The 16,848-nt window shown below is 37.4% G+C and overlaps 1 protein-coding gene across 4 annotated transcripts; it reads right to left on the bottom strand.

Moving 5' to 3' along the window:
• Positions 1–646: 646 nt before the first annotated feature.
• Positions 647–16,698, bottom strand: XRCC3 (X-ray repair cross complementing 3). Of its 4 annotated transcripts, XM_062576994.1 has the most exons (9): positions 16,436–16,698; positions 15,662–15,809; positions 15,081–15,150; positions 14,584–14,721; positions 13,498–13,710; positions 6,916–7,070; positions 5,066–5,278; positions 4,430–4,476; positions 2,519–3,295 (listed from the first exon to the last, which is right to left on the bottom strand). In XM_062576994.1, exons 3-9 carry the CDS (start codon positions 15,133–15,135, stop codon positions 3,037–3,039), a joined length of 1,080 nt encoding a protein of 359 aa, XP_062432978.1. In that variant the 5' UTR covers positions 15,136–15,150; positions 15,662–15,809; positions 16,436–16,698; the 3' UTR covers positions 2,519–3,036. The 4 variants fall into 4 exon arrangements, 3 of the variants coding, with proteins under 3 accessions (XP_062432978.1, XP_062432977.1, XP_062432980.1); XR_009958534.1 differs by lacking the exons at positions 15,662–15,809; positions 16,436–16,698 and adding an exon at positions 647–996 and having other exon boundaries at positions 2,865–3,295; positions 15,081–15,405; XM_062576993.1 differs by lacking the exons at positions 15,662–15,809; positions 16,436–16,698 and having other exon boundaries at positions 15,081–15,405.
• Between the last annotated feature and the right edge of the window lie 150 nt (positions 16,699–16,848).

Consider the following 16,848-nt stretch of genomic DNA (forward strand, 5'->3'; position numbering starts at 1 on the left):
ACTAAGCTGGGAAGCGTACTGCAAAGTGTTCCAACACAGATTCAGCTGCAGAGTCAAGTAAGGACCAAAATGGGCAATGGCAAAGATTTGCTCAAGAAAGGTATTATTTAAAGTAGTTAGTTAGTAAAACTCCCCTTTCTCTCCCTCCCCTTTCCTCCCATCAAGTAAACTGGGACTTAAGTTACAGAATTAACTGTGGTTCTTTAATGCTTCCATCTTATTCCAGAGAGCAGTGAGGTTTCAGCCTGAGCTACCACAGTATTACAAAACAGACAAGACCTATCCTGACTGAGTGGTTCACAGTGAGGCAGGCCCCAGGGGTCCTCGCCTGCCTGGGCTTTAATGACGCTCTGTAACTGGAATCAGCAAACGCCTCCTCAGGAGTTCTCACAAATCAACTCCAATAGCAGACAGCTTTTATTTTTTAAAAAAGAATTATTTTTATAGTAGGATGTGCAAAATACTGTTTAAAGTCCCTGTCCCAGATAAATAGGCCAGGAATAGAAAACAGTAATAGGAGTGTTAGCAATGGTACATTTGTTCATCTTCATTAAAATGTTTCAAGGAGGGGGTGGAACGTACAGAGGTACCCTGAGCTCTAACCTACAGCAGTTTAATTTTCTCTTTAGACTGAGTACACTTGTAATTTTCGTGGTTGGATTTTTATTAAAAACACAAGACAGCATGGTCATTTTTTGAATATACAGAGCTGAATAAGGCATTAAAAAGGGGTTTTAAAGTCAATTTCAGTTTATGCTATTGCACAACAGAAGGGGGTCTCAGAAGTCCTGCTTGGAGTGTCCTTCCTTCAGTGCCAAGGCCTGCCTGTGTATATTCTGCTGAAGGACTTCCCTGAGGCAGTCATGCTCGCCATCTCGTCTTACATCTCACTTTCTTGCATCGTACTTTTCTGTTCTCTGAGAGGTCTGCTGCCGGAGGCTCCCAGCAGACTTGTAACAGCTGCACAAAACTTCCTTTATGCTGCCCAGCTGTGTGCTGTGACAAGACACGGAGGCATCCTTGAAGACTATTACAGGGGGATAGGGGAAAGGAAGATTTCCTACCAGAAATGTAGTAGGGTTGTGATGTACTTGAAGAATGTAAAAGGAATGATCCTGGACTTACATTTTACTGCGTGATGGTACTGAGGGAAGATGCTCACGCTTTAACAATGGACTGGAGCCTCACAAAACTAAAAGAGCTTTATGACTACAGAACTGGCCCCTTGTACTTACCCTAGAAGGAATTTTTTTATTATAGACCATGGAGAACTGAATGTTCTCATTAGCAGAAAGGCTTAACTGAAAACGTAATTTTAAAGGAAAACAAAAGACCAGAATGAGACAGATGCTGCCTTTGGGCATCCTGCCTGAAAGCTTAACAAGTACCTGATACAAGTGAGCCATCCAAGTCGCACAGGCAGAATGAGGTCTAATGTCTTTAGAAAACATGCCTAAGTAACTTTTCATCTAGCTGGCTTTCACAATGAATGTAATGCAAGTGATGATGGCTGGAAAGGGAAACTGTAGCAGAGGACAGAAAAAGATGTGATGAACAGTAACAAAAAGCAAGCTGTAAAGGAAACAATGTAAAGATAATGAAAACCCCTGGAAAGAGCTATAGCTCCGTGAATGGATGAAAACACCCAACAGTGCCATTCAGAAAACACAGCAAGATTTAGCTTGGGCCTAGCTGTAAGGACATACAGTGATCATTGCTTATGCATAGGCGCACACAGCAGAGAAGACAACAGTATAGTCTACTGCACTTTGAAATACAGAGCAGCAAGGGAAGGAAGGAAAGCTGTTTTAGATCTGATAAGCCTGTGTGGAGATTCACAGGAAGGTGTTGGACAGCTAATACCTTGATTTGTAGAGCTAGCTAGATAGAGCACTAATCTACAGTAGAAAGCTCACCAGCGAGTTGCTTGTGTTTTTGAACAAGGTTTTGCAGAGAGAAGGCAGAGGGACAGTAAGGCAAGGAGACCACCACCCTGCACTGAACAGCAATGGCAAAAATTGTTTAGAAAACAGACACTACAGAAATAAGATGAGTAGAACCAGAAAACAGTCAGGAACACTAAATACACCTTACAGAACAGAGCCACCTGTATAGCCAAGAACATGAATGGAGCTCACGCTCTGACACCATCTGGTTACCACTCAGTGAGTTTCAGACAAAGGCAAACAGAACAAGGGGGTTGGGGTGTGCCGTTGGCTTGTTTAAACGGAAGAGGCTAAACAGGCTTTTGCTGTGAGGAAAGCAAGCTGGAAAGCAGGAAAAGTGGAAAAAGAGCAGGCTGGAATGAATAATGTTAGTGGAATCTCTGGATCTGTGACTGACTAATCCTGTCCTTTTAGGTCTGTTTTGCCTCTCATAGCTACCACTGCTTGTGTGACCCTATAATTCTTTCTTTACTTTTCCAGATAACATGTAGAAGTTACATAGTCAAAAAAAAAAAAAAAAAAAAAAAAAAAAAAAAAAAAAGTAATTTGATTAAAATTATCAAGTACTTTAAGGTCTTTCTTCCTGTTTGTCCTAACATGAAGAACAAGTGTTTTTATTAAAAGAAGTCAGCTGATCTGTGACAAAGGTTATTTGTGAGGCCCTAAAAATAGAAAAATGGCTATGCTTAATGCCAACATGAGAACTAGACATACAAGCAGGCAGCATTAACTGGTTGAATTTGTGCCCCTTTGGGGTCTGAGAGCAGAAAAGGTATATTATTGCAGTTATGCTGTTTTTAGAGTAGTGTGCTATTAAAAAAAATTAAAAGTCAGGTCTCCTTAACATAGCGATCTCCACATCACACTGCATTATGCTGTCTTACCTGCCACAGCTTTACTCTCCTTCAGAATACTTACCTCAAGATGAAAAGCTGATGATATATCTAAATATAGAAACAGCAGCTTTTCACAATGGAGAAGACGCTTTAAAATGTATTGTCATGTCACCTTTTATGTATTTCAGGATCCATTTCTCTCATCTGCGAGCAGCCTCAGGTTACTAAAAATTCTTCATGTAGCACAGTAAATTCTATGAATTTTTGAAGCATGATGCCATACTATGCAATGGATTTATTCCTTTCACACCTTCCAATTTTACTGTATAGTAGCAAAAAGATGGAGGGAGATGGGGAGCAAAAACTACTCTTAAAGTCCTCACACTTCCAGTGTGGTGTAACATAACTCCAGAAAACTGTTCAGGTTGTGATACTCGACTGACCATCAATCTCATTAGCAGTTGATTTGCCCAGGTTATTCCAAGTGCTGGAGAAACTCTGTTATCCACTGCACTATAAAGAAAGCATTGCAGATTTCCACATGTATGAATTTAATATGAAACACCTTGAGTTTGATTATAACTAAAAATCATCTACTGTCTTATATATTTAGTACCATTTGCTCTATTTAAAGCTGTAGAGATTACACAGTGTACTCACAACAGTAAACGCTAGGTTTCCTCTATAGTCAGCTGAGAGCTGGAAGAGGAAGAGTGCTTTTATACAGAATAGTTCAGTCATTCTTCAAACTTCAGCCATGGTGAATACCTGCCTCTGTCTTGAAGAATCCCCTCTTGCAGCAGGAAAATAGTAATAGAAAAGTGTTTGAACTTAAAATACTTTTGGCCCTGAATTCCATTAGAAGCTACGTTTAGAAATGCTGGATAGATATAACACTATTTATATATGTATGCATGCATGTATGTGGGGTGTGTATGTGTGCGTGTGTGTGTGTATATATACACACACACACATATATATATAAAATATATATATTTTTTCAATTTATCAAAGCTTAAAACAATCTTCTTCCTGGAGAATATACAATCTCTCCAGTAAAGAGTTACAGTTATCTTCTTCTTTGTCAAATTCTGAATCAGGAGGGCCTATGTTAACTTCTCAAAAAGAAGTATGTTTTTAACTCCTAGCTTATGTAATAAATTAAGATTATCATTAGCCTTCAAACAAAACTCTATCTGCTTGAATTCTATTAATCTCTTGATGTCAAAAAACAGTTGTTGCTCAGATTTTTTTCTTATAACAGCAACAACCACCACCACCCACAAGGCTGAGTTGCTATATTTTTCTAAACAGACAGAAAATATACCCAATTATATCAGAAACAAGAAGAGATACAAATTCTCCAGTGTTACCAAGTACAGCAGCCATTAACTCCAGAGAATTTTTTCCCCAACCTACTCCCTGTGGTAACGGGTTACCACATAACTGGATACTATGTGGTTTTTTTTCCTTCCAACTTACAGCACAGTAGGTATTACTGCTCTCCAGCAAATACAACTTGTTGGGTAGCTCCACTGCTGCTCTTAATATGTTCTTATAGTTTATATGGAAGTTAAAGAAAAATACGCTGCTTATATGCTTCTATGTATGACATTGTTACATTTCCTTTTGCAGAAGATGACTTACCTACAATTGCACTGAGCAGCTTCTGATTCACTCACTGCATCAGTCACCTAAATCAGAAAAGTAATATTTGAAGTTGACTTGTAGTTATGTATTTATTTTTGGCAAACAGAAGGAAAGGGAATGAAGCCAATAAAATTCAAAATATTGAATTTAATATATAAAACCCCTTTTCTTTCAAAGTTAACTAAAGGAGTTGTGAAGTGTTAGCTTAGTTCACAGCACTTCAACAATTTAGCTAGATAAAGTTTGTATGAATGTAACTGCTATTAGATGCTGAATCTATTAAAAGAAACACTAAAGAAAAACCTCACACCACACACACCTTTTCCATACTTAAGCTTTTGTATGTGTAGATAAAAGGTACTGATACTCAAATCTCAAAAAGCTGTGTAATTCCTAATGAATTTACTACTTTCAAAGGCCTGTCCGATCAAGTTTAAATGATAAATTTTGAAAAAGCTAAAATTTACTGGTTTAAACTGGTTTAAAGAAACTGGAAGTTTCTATTTGTCATTAAGACTCAGTTGACAGCATCCCTTTAAAAGCAACACCTACAAATCTGTCTACACAAACCTTCCCCCCAACAACCATTAATATAATGGCCTTATAAAGTAAGAAGTATTTGTCATGTTGTACCTGGTTAATGCACATTATTGGAGTCCTGAATCTAGTGCTTAAGCTGTGTAGCTGTGCTCCAAACATCTGCAAATACCGAGCTTTCGTAACAGAGTCTGAAACTCCAAATTCGCATCGAAACAAAGCTGCAATAGAGTCTATGACCACCAGCCGCACCATGCCTCTTGTGAGCAGTAAAGAAATCCTTTTAGTAATGCAGTTGTGGAAGGTGTCCTATCACAAAATACAAACCCCTGAGATTGAAATAATTCAAATAATATTTGTAAGATTAAGATAGTCACTTAAATGTAAGCTGTCAGAGTTTCTAATCATAGAATAAGTTTGTGGATCTGTAAGTTTTGCTGGTAAAAATTTAAGAGGTGTCTTATGGTTTTATCTAAAACAAACAAAGGAAGCTATACACAGCCTGTGTATATCATGAACAATCTACTGAAGTTATTTGCAGCTGTACTCACTTAAATCAAGTATGTACAGCTGCTCCCAGATCTCAAGAATGCAATAGTAAAGTCCTGACCCACTCCTATTTTGCAGCAGTAGTTCTCACTGAAATACTGAGGACTCAAGACTAGCATTACATTCAAAACAGAAGTTAAAGACTATCCTGCTGTTCCGCTAATGATGTTTCGTAATAAAATACACACCTACTATATCAAACCTACCTTGGTCAAAAGTCCTATTAATACAGTATCTGCAACTTATTTCCTCTTTTTCATAAAAAAGATTTATCAATTGAATATTTCGAAGACACCCAAACTTTCCAATTACAGGAAGTTTTTACTAGCAAATACTTTGCAGAGTGTAACTTCATATAATAATAGTCATACTCGTCAGAGTAAAGGCTATTCTAGCCACATCTTGTCTTTAGCAGTGGTCTACAATAGCTGAGTAAAAAGGAGAGCAAGCGTACAATAATCTTAGCTTCTAGGTATCAATGATTCAGGGGCAACATTAGAAAAAAAAAGCCACAAACAATAACCAGACAGTTATAGTTCTTTTGATTGGTGCCATTCTTTACGAAGAAATAGGAGCTCATGGCTAAAAGCTTACATGCAACCAAAATTATATGTAATATCTTTCAATACTCCACAGCTATTAGAACTAGATTGTAATTCTCAAATCTGAATTGCAGTAAGATCCATTCTATTAAATTAGCTGCTCTTGACAAAAGCAGTAGTATTGTACTATCAAAGGCTTTTTCTTTTTTATCCCTTCTTTTTTTTAAAGTGAGCCCATTTAAGAGATCAGAAAGCACATACATGTGTCTTTACAAGGCAAGAACGCAATATTGAAGTTAGTATCTTTTTTCCCCCTCAGCTCTACTAAGTTGTCTAAAAATGAGAGAAGGAGAAAGACAGCAACTTTACAGCTGTTATGTTGTGCCACTACTTATTCTGGGTATCATTTGTGTCCTTCCTTCCTATCCATTTGATTTTAAAATCATTACCTCTGGTCTTATATTGCAAATATGGACCACCTTTTGCATACATATTTGTATGCTGTCTACAAACTTAATCAGGACCTCTCCAGGAGCTATAGTAAAACCAGCAGCAATACTGCTACAAATTTTTAATGTAATTATTTATAAAACCCACCAAATCATTCCTTCTAAAAAAGATCAATATTTATCTTTGAATATCTCTCAATCTTTCACAATGAAACACTAAGTAAAAGAGTTAGCTCCTGAAGACCTGACTCAATTTTCTAATGCTAATTTGCAGAGATAAAGTAGTAAGTATTCATTGTAAATCTTAGGTCACTTGCAGTCTTTTGCAAGCTCTTCTACACCAAGAAAACTCCTGTGGTAACTAGATTATAGCATTATAATGATTGAAAGTCATGCTACTACTTACTAGGTCTGCTGCATGCTCAATGAAAATGCTGTTTCCAAATTTGATTTTCTGAATGATTTCAGCTGGAACATCTGCACGCAGCTTAGGCTGTTGATCTATGAGTTGCTGCAAACGTTTACTTGGGAATACGTCTTCTGTACAAATATAGACTGCTCCTACAATCCAGAAAACAGCCTCTGTTACTAAATCATGGCTCTTACACAAACAGTTTTTTTAATAGCCCCAAAACAAAACAATGCATTATGTACTTAAAAGCTAAGCACACTTAACTGGAAATTCTTTTTACTTTTCTACATCCCTTTTGCATCAACAATGAACAACCACAAGAAAGCGCTGCTATGACTTTCCTGTAGCTGCCAGATACCCTTTTAGTGCCTTCTGGCAAAAACGTGGTTTTGTACTCTCCCGTGGTCCACTAGGTGTCACTCTTCTTGCATGGCTGCAGAACACCTGCCTGCCTAACTGGGATGATTGAGTACCATAATGCTTTCAACTACAAATAGAGTAACATTAATACTACGTATTTTGCCTTAGACTACCAAGTCTAATTTAATTAATTTCACTCACCCTTTTGAACTTTCTCAATATCAAATTTATATATGGAGGGGTACTTTTTGCCATAACTTGTAAAACAGTTTAAAGAGGATCAGTCATCCATTCTCACTCCAATTAACTCTTCCTGAAAATGGTACATTAGATAAAAAGTATTATACTTCATCACATTACTATCAGTGATGTCTATATATTTTTACTGCAGGTTCTGGTTAACAAGTATGTACTACTGTAGAGAAAGTTAACTATACATGTCAAAGATCTTGGAGGAAAAAAATGATTATGTACAGTATTTTGTTAGAAAACTGTTGCTGTTATTGTAGAATTAGCAAAAATCATCTGAAAATAACAGCTAATAACTACAGGATTACATGTAAGCCCACTCTGATGCTAATAGAGCTTGGCAGCTGATGTGCTTGGCAGCACTAGAAATCCTCAGTATTTCCACCCAGCAGTCCATTTTCTACACTGGCTTTCCAGGGAGCAGAGTTCCATTGCTAGTTGCAACTTCGAAACACACAACATATTCCACAGAAAAAATACAAAACTATATCCCATAGTAGGACCTGGAAGAGCACAGGACTGGATTAAGGAAACATTAAGATATTTCCATTCCAAATAAAAATATTTTGCTGACACCTGAATAACACAAGGTATTGAATTTTGAGAACTCTTACAAAAGAGAGAAGCATGATCATAAGCCTAATTTTCTTGAAGACTAAACTTGTTTCTTCAGCTTAACCTTTCCTACTTCTCTACCATGAATTCTTTTATAAATTGCCCTACTTCATTTGTGAAATATCAAAAAAATTCATTATTTTTCCAAAGCCCAGAAAGTCTTGTTTTTAAGTATGCAGAAAGCTATCAGCTAGAGCAATTTAGTTTATGCATGCCCACTGAATAAAAAATGTTCATCTTTGACAGATGGGATTTTAAAGTCCTCCTCAGCTATTAACAGAAAGGAAAATATTTCTTCATTATCCTCTCCTTTCAAAGGAACATTTCCACAATTTCTAAATTCATCACTGACGACCCTTCTATTCTACCTAGGAAAAGTTTCAAAACATACTTCAGCATCTTTTCACCTCCCTTGGCTCCGGCTGCCACAGCCTTTCTCAGTAATATATTCAGTCCATACTATTAATTTCCCCTCATTTCATTATATACTGGTAGTGATGTCAGAGGGAACTTAGGGTTTTTAGCAGCTTACAACATTTGACATTGAATGAGGACTAAAATAAAACATTATTAATCAGAGCAGTCACAACCTGATCATGATTCCTGTATTAAAACAAACAAAAAAAAATGAACTATAAATGTTTCTGTATTTTTCCCCACTTCCTATTTCAAGTATTAGTTGAGTGGATGCAATTTTGAATTTTTGAAACTGTGGGCATAAACAATTTATTTGATAATTACAAAAGTTGAACTCATATGCAATACTTGTAGACACAAATGAGTGTATGTGCAAATTTTCATTTAGGCAGAAGGAAATCAGATTAGAAAATACATCCACTGATACTTGAATACATTAAGTTTACAGTGACATCTATAGCTTGCTGAATATTCTATGAACTGGTATGAATATCAAGGCAAGAAAAACACAGTATATTATTTAATAAATTGTATAATTTAACTGCTTAAGTTAGTTAAATAGCTAGTTATTAAAGAGCTGATTCAGTGAACTTTAACTTTCTTGAATATTTTTCTAGGTTATCTTCTCCTAACTGAATCATTTCTCCACTGTCAGTTTGGGTGGTAAATGAATATCGAATAGGCAGGTATGTAACTTGACTGAAGGCAGTTCCATACACTCCTAATCATATTTTTCAGTTTCATGATTTTTAAAAAGCCAGTGAGTAGAGACAAATTTCTAATCATAAATTCGATGCATGTTATGTATATCCGGTATCAATATTTGCTCAGATAAACCAGTAATATCTTGCAACACTTAAGTCACAAAACTCAAATCCTTATGGTGCAAATCCATAGCTTTGGATGAACTTGGTGAAGGCAGGACAAGGAAGGTGGGAGGAAAGATATATAGCTTCCTTAAACCCATGTGGTTCTGAGTTCATACTAAAAAAAGCTAAGCCCACCTGTGTTGAAATGTTTTAAGGCTAGAACAGTTCCTATGCGCAACATTTTGGACCTCTCGTCTACTATTCTTATTCACAACAGATTGGCTTTTGCACAACACAGCGTAATTCTGAAAGATAGGAATTTCTTATCACAGATACTGGCTGACAGAGAGTGTATCTGCTTTTTAAAGTCAGACCTGCCTTACACAGTATGTCCTTTGTACTCTCCTCAGTTTACATAAAGGGTAGAATGTTTGTTATTTCACATTGTTTATATCCTTTCAAATGTAGACTCACATTTCTACAGAAACCGATACTATATTGTTTAGATATTTGCCTTCCAGTCTAGAGCTATTGCACCATTCAATATATTTCAAACTAAAGAACATAATGTTCTTGTTGGAAAAAAAAATATATATTCTATATAGAGAGAATTATCTGGAGACAAACAAATGTAAACTTCTACTAAAGATAAAGACTTTCCTCACAGATAACTTCAATACACTAGTAAGAACAGTGATAGGAACAATCATAGTGTAGAAGAAAACTAAAAGTATCAGCTAACCCTACTGTATTACAAACATACTCATCTGAGTCTCAGTTTCACATTTGTATATGATGAACAAGTAAATCAAGGCAAGCAAGGTAATCCTGCAGCTATAATACCTCTAGGGAAGAATAAAAAGCGAGAGAAGCAAAAATCTGGTCTTCTCTGAGCTACTGGTCCAACAACCTAATTTTAAATACCTGCCCAATATATAGAGTCTATCCCCTTTGTAAAGTCACAGCAGGGATTTTAAAGTTTAAATGGTCATATTTACTCATGCTAAATAATTGTTTCAGGGAAACATTTGTGTTAAGAATCAAACAAAATTATTTCCTTCTTAAGAACAGTTTCAGTGCAGACTGACTGGTGTTTCCTGCCTCAGTTCAGTTCTGTAAACACCAAATCAGTTACCCATCAAACCATCAGTGAAATCTAATAGAGCAGATACTGTATTCTCAGTACATAACTGGTTAATCTGTGCCTCCTCCAAAGCATACAGTGAGGTAACCTTCTTTCCTTCTTGAAATGCTGGTCATTTCAGAAGATGGTAATGTAATTTTCTTCTTGATCTTTCTTGAGAGAGTTAACTCACACAAAATACAATGAACGAACTTTGTTTTGGCCTAAAATTCAAGTCTCACAGTAAAAGGAGAGTAGCACTCTATCCTATTGGACCTTTGTAAGGCTCTTCAACTTCTGTTTGGGATCTTCAGTTTGAGCCACAATAAAAACCTTCAATTAGCAAGAATATGCACCCATGCATTACAGATACAAGTGGTGCTTTGTAGCAAAGTTACAGGAGTTCAAGTTAGAAGCAACACACAGACAAATAAACCCAGTAGTAAAGACTAAAAATGTCTAATCATGAAGCCACAGCACTTAATGTTCAGATATCTTAATGATAGGTGGATTGTCATAACCTAAATAGAGACCAGTACAATACAAGGAGAAAAGCCTATGACATCACGCTATTTACAGTTTATTAGGAAGCTCTCAACGCTAGCAGCAAATCAAGAGTCCAGATATTTATCACTTTTGAAAGAGAAGATTGGAGACACTCTTAGGAAGTTGTCCTGAATGACCACATAAGCACCCTTCCCCACAGTTCCAAAACACAAAAATAGAAATTAGCTATTTTATCACATCTCAATGCTTTACTGTCATTTAGGCTGATAACCAACATGTACTACACTGGTTGTTGACCAAAAAACAAAACAAAAACAAACAAAAAAATCCCCTCAAAAGTTGTAGATAATCTTCAAATAAGGGCATGGAAGAATTTTCAGCCCTAGAAACATAATCTGCCATGCACTAAACTGACTTTGTTAACAAGAATCAGAATTTGTCACATTATATTCATATATTACTCATGAATATAAGTTCACCCAATATGCAATAGACCATAACTGATATTCTTAGAATGGCACAAAGAGACCTTGAGGCAAAGGACATCCCAATTTTTTGGTTTGCTGCCAGCCTTCTAGTGCTGAACATTGTACATAACAATAGCACAAAATCAAAAAAAGTGAATACACAGTAAATCTCTACTGTCTCAAAAAACGTATTTCAACATCACCACCTAAGAGAAGGCAAAAGTTTCTAACATGAAAGAAATACACCTCCATAAATTTTAACGTTTAGCAAACTTTTAGCAGGAAGTATTGTCATCTTATACTGGTTGAGCTAGACTTCTGTGATGATTAATAAGCACCACTATTTTCCTTCCTCCAAGTTTTCCAAGGGAAAAAAAAGCTCTTCATTGCTTTATTTCCTTTATTTCTTGATGTGAAACCCAACATTTCTTAATGCTAGATTGTAAAAGAATCAAATCTTTTTTTTTCTCCTTCATTTTGGAGTACTCTAATTTTACAAAACAGTTCACTAAATCCCACATATTAGTTGTAATTGTGATTACGATTTAGAATTTTAAATTTAAGCTCAGCATAGATCTGCTCTGACGTACTATGATGATCTGCTATGTTGCAGCTCCTACTAACAAATCTCACAAAGATAGGTACCCTTTATTACCTGTTTCTAAAAACAAGGATTTCTTTATGTACTTATACTGTAGTCGAATCAAGATCCTCAAAAGTTGTGTCCTCTCAGCCCTTCAAAAATGCTCTGGTCCTCTCACAGGAGCATCAATAGGATGACCATCTTATTTACTGCTGCTTCATTAAATGCTTGGCAGCAGGTAAATAGGGAATGCAACCACAACGAAGCAATGACAATAGCACTACGGGCTAAGGAACAGCCACCATCTCCACACACAAACAGCAGCAGACTGGCCACTCTGTGGCTCTGGAAAGAAGATTCTAGAGGCAAAAATTCCAACAGGCTGTTTGGCTCCTCTTTCTGTATTCTGAATTTGTTCTGGTTTGTTCTTTTTTTCCAACGTAAATAGAAGCACTCCGGCATGAACGAAAATATACTCTCACTCATGCTATCTGTAGCAGTTAACAGCAACACAGGAAGGAGCTGAACAGCATATATTTGCTTCTGCTCTGATTAATGACATAACTTAAAGCGAAGTATTAAGTCAAAGGCTCATTTCTGCCCCTTAAATCATAGCTTCATTTGGACAGTTCAGGATTCCTCCTCATGGGTAGAATCAGAACAAGAAGTAATTGAGGAAGTTTCCCCACAACAAACCACAGAGCAGCCAAAGTAAATCCAGTGTTATATGGAAAGAAGAGCAAGATCACAGTAAAAAAACAACTAAAGCAGACTACGGGGACAGTGAATTCTCAGAACTGAGACAGATTTTTCCCTTTTTAAAAAGGCATAAAAATATTCAAAAGAAAATATCAGAAGTTAGATTAAGATGACAGAGACAGATGACAGTTAAAAGCCATATTCAAAGAACAAATCTATTTATTTTTGCAAAACCCAGAAAATCACATGTACAAAACAATGCTTTGTTCAACTAGTTTTCCATTAATTTTACTCTGTAAATCATTTTAATTAGTGTAATCAAGCTAGATACTGTTTGAAATTTAAAACCTCTAACTGGGAATATATACCACATACCACAGATGCTTGTGGAAAATTACCAGTTTGACAAGCTGTTTTGCCGTGGTTTTTATTTGAGAAGTCAGTAAGTACTTATGACAGTGATGCTTTTCCTACGTTGTTTGCATGTGCGCATTGGAAGGTGAGTAAACAAGAGCCAATAGCGATTTTATATTACATTATGCTGCAATGCAGGGCATGTGCAGAATATGCTTTTCTCTCCATAATGCTGCATTATGAATTAGCTTACCATTAATGCTATTGCACAAGGATAAAATGTTCAGTGAATAAAAACATTTACTTCAACATTTACTTCAACATACAGATAATGCTTTTAAAGACAGCATATTCCTCCAAATGGCAAATAAATCAATACATTTCAGTACTTACCAGATTCTAATCCACCATATTTGTACGGATACTGCACACAAAGGCACAGCTGCAAACTAATCTGAGTCTTCCCAGCAGAACTTTCGCCGGCAAGTTCTGTGATTCCCACTAAAGGAATACCACCTTTTAACAAGTTATCTAAGGCTGAACATCCCAGGCTTAGTTTCTGGTGTTGTGAAGTGAGATGATGTTTATCTTGGTAGAGCTGAAGCGCTGAAGGATATTTTTTAAGTAGGGGAGAGGGGGGAGGGGAGGGAAGAGGGAGGAAAGAAAAAGTTCCATTTAGTATCTAACACAATGATACAATACAGAGGCTATACTTCAGGTTTCATCTCCAACAGATATTTTCTTTGTTGGCGAGAGATTTTTCTAAATTAGCCTGGTCTTCCCCACTTCCCTTCCTATGCACAATCTAATATTTCTATGCCTTGTTCAAAAATAGATAGTTTACACTGCATCCTTTCCTCCTCCATATTTTTTTTCTTTTCTCTGCCTTTAAAGAGTCTCTGTGGAAAGCTACACACAGGGAAAATCGTGTCCATACAGTTCAAGCAGAGCAATTATGGAAATGGAAAGCTATAGCAGACTATGAAACAGCATAGCAGGCATCTGGCCAAGACCTGAAGATACACAGAGCTCAAGGAAATAGATTAGAAGGACAGCTACCACGAAGCACTTATACAGGAGGAGCTGTCAAAGCCTGCAGATTTGGAATTATGTGTTTGTATTACATCATTTATGTAGTTTATAACAGACAAGCTTTTCAACTAGTGCTTTTCAACTAGTCTCAGTCCAAAAGGAAAATAATGAGAGAGAGCACGAGTTTGTCAAGGGAAAAGCAAATCTTGTGTTCCCCCAATCGACTTTTCCAGGTTGAAAAAATTATTTCGTTGTGTTTTAAAAAGGCTTGATCCTGAGAAATGACTCTCATTCACTACAGCATAACCAAAACACTTACCTTTTCATTTTTCAGATTACTTATCATATTACTTATTACCTAGGAGCCAAAACTATACCTTCTCCCCATGACAATACATTTGATGATTTATACAGATGACTTCTTTTTTTGTCTGTTAGCTGTATTACCTGTAAGCATACTATTTTTCCTCAGCGTGCGAGAGATTGTTTTCAATAAATACTGTATATCTGCATTGGATAGTTTCATCAGTCTTTGCAAGTCTGCTTCAGAAAGAGTTAAAATCTCTTTCACTGATTTTATGTCAGCTGAAATTAGAGAAATTCTTATCAATACTTTTGGCTGGATTACAGTCTTATGCACAAAAGAAAACTTTTTTCACTTCCTACTAGTCACGTATATAGACTTTATCTACGCTGCAGGATTAGATTCTTGTGATCTAAGCAGGCAACATTTACTGTGAATGTATCAAAACACACTATATATAGAAGTATTTGGAATCACTGAATTGAGGGAGAAGCCGTCACTTCTAATTACTCACAAGATTAGCTTACAAAATATTTAATTACTGTTCCAAAATGTTGGTGTATGTCTATACATTTATATTCATAAACATACAATTATTTAAAGGAAGACCTATTAGCTATAGGTTTGCAGATTAAGTTACCTTTTTTAAGGGCAGCAATTACTTTGGGGTTCAAGTCAAACTGCTCCCAATCCATTTCCTGATTCAGTAACTGGGGTGAACAGAGCATCAGGTAATTATTACTGGTTATTGCATTTTTTTTTAATCAGATATACATGCAATACAAAAATCCAAGCATGCCTTGTGGTAACTTTGTATTTCTTCATTATTTTAGAAAAGCAGCAATGGTTCAGCACATGGACCAAGGTCTTCTCAGATGGTTCTTATCATATACGCTACTAAAGACTTCTACTAATAGTGATGTAGTTACAAATTGCTAGTGATTTTAATTGCATACCCAGTTAGGGTATTTGCTCTGGATTGAAGCTCACAAATATGTTGGATAAAGTAATTTCTATCTTGCCATTCTTTACAAGAATTTTTTATTTTCAAAAAGGAAAAAAGACCTCCTCACACACACATGTATTTTAGAATAATCCAAGACTAGTCATGTATCTGAAATTCAAATGTATTTTGATTTACTGAAACACAGTTTGTTACTAATAACATTACATGGTATTTTAATATTTTGATCTAAAACTCTGGTTTAGTACTATAATTACCTCAAAAAGAAGAAAAACATCCTATGATGCTTGTTACTGTTATGTAGATCATTTTTATGGAGAGCAGCTCACACTTAAGAGATATGCAAGAATATATCACTTACTGAACATTCACCTTTTTAACAGAGAAGGATGCTTGGCATGGATCCTGAGAACACAATGAATGTAGGAGAAACAAAATCAATTCTTTTTAAGCAATACTTATTAAAATCAACTTTCTGACAAGTGTTTCAAAGTTCAGGCTTACTGAAACTAATCATTATGATGACCTTTGACTGAAAGGATTCCACATCGTTTTGTATACCTCACTCATCCAAAGCCATTGAAACTCAGCCACTGCCGCAAAGGCACTAGGAGGAAAGGGAAATTACCAGGGAACAACTGTAGCAAAGCAGAATTGGAGCAAAAAATACCGAGTGCCTTCGATTTAGAAGCCTGTTTCAAGATCCTCATGCACTTAACTGTATGATGCTCAGTTTATCAGTTGGGGAAAGGAGTATCATCTCTTTAGCACTGATTTGTACTTATGGCTGGAGGCGCAGTGGAGACGCACAAACTGATACACTCTAAAGCAGTAAAGCAGGGCAGAGCGCCCAGATTTTCTCCTCCCCGCAGAGGCAGCCAGCACAGAGCGAAATCAGCTCCGGCGCGGCCACCAACGGACGAGCTGCAACCGCCCCGCGCCGGTTCCAACCGCCCCCGCGACGGCGCGCCACGCCTAACACCGCAGCCAATCGGCGACGCGGCTTGCCTGCAACGTCACTAGGCACAGACCAATCCGAGAGCCTCAATAGCGGGCGGTGCCGGCGGGCAGGGCGCTACCCGGAAAGGCGTCGGGACGCTTTCAGCTGTGGTCCGCTACGGCGGGGCAGCGCAGAGTCGATCGGTGGCCGCGGCAGCCACCGGCCTCGCACAGAGCGCTCCGAAGAAGCCGCGTCAGCTCGGCCAGGGGAGCCCGGCCCCCGTTCCCTCCCCCTCGCTGACCCCTTATCAAGTTTCCTCGGGTGCCGAATTCGGAACCCTGTCTGAGGCGCCTGTGTCCTTCGCTTCCGGGTTGTGAGGTGGATCTTCCCGTGGCGCACGCGCCTCTCGCTCGCCCAGGGGCGGGGGGAGGGACTAAATACCAGCGCCACACCCCGAGCGATAAGGAATTGGCCGGGAAGTCCGGGGGCTGGGCCCTATTGGGC

This window comes from Rhea pennata, chromosome 5 (assembly GCF_028389875.1).
Source record: "Rhea pennata isolate bPtePen1 chromosome 5, bPtePen1.pri, whole genome shotgun sequence".
NCBI lineage: Eukaryota > Metazoa > Chordata > Aves > Rheiformes > Rheidae > Rhea > Rhea pennata.

Excerpts from the sequence above, each read along its gene's own strand:
- XRCC3 (XM_062576993.1), bottom strand. The coding sequence starts at position 15,168 with ATGCTCTGTTCACCCCAGTTACTGAATCAGGAAATGGATTGGGAGCAG. Across the intron at positions 14,722-15,080 it reads AATTGCTGCCCTTAAAAAAG|CTGACATAAAATCAGTGAAA; the intron begins GTAACTTAATCT and ends CTCTAATTTCAG. Across the intron at positions 4,477-5,065 it reads CAATAATGTGCATTAACCAG|GTGACTGATGCAGTGAGTGA; the intron begins GTACAACATGAC and ends TTTCTGATTTAG.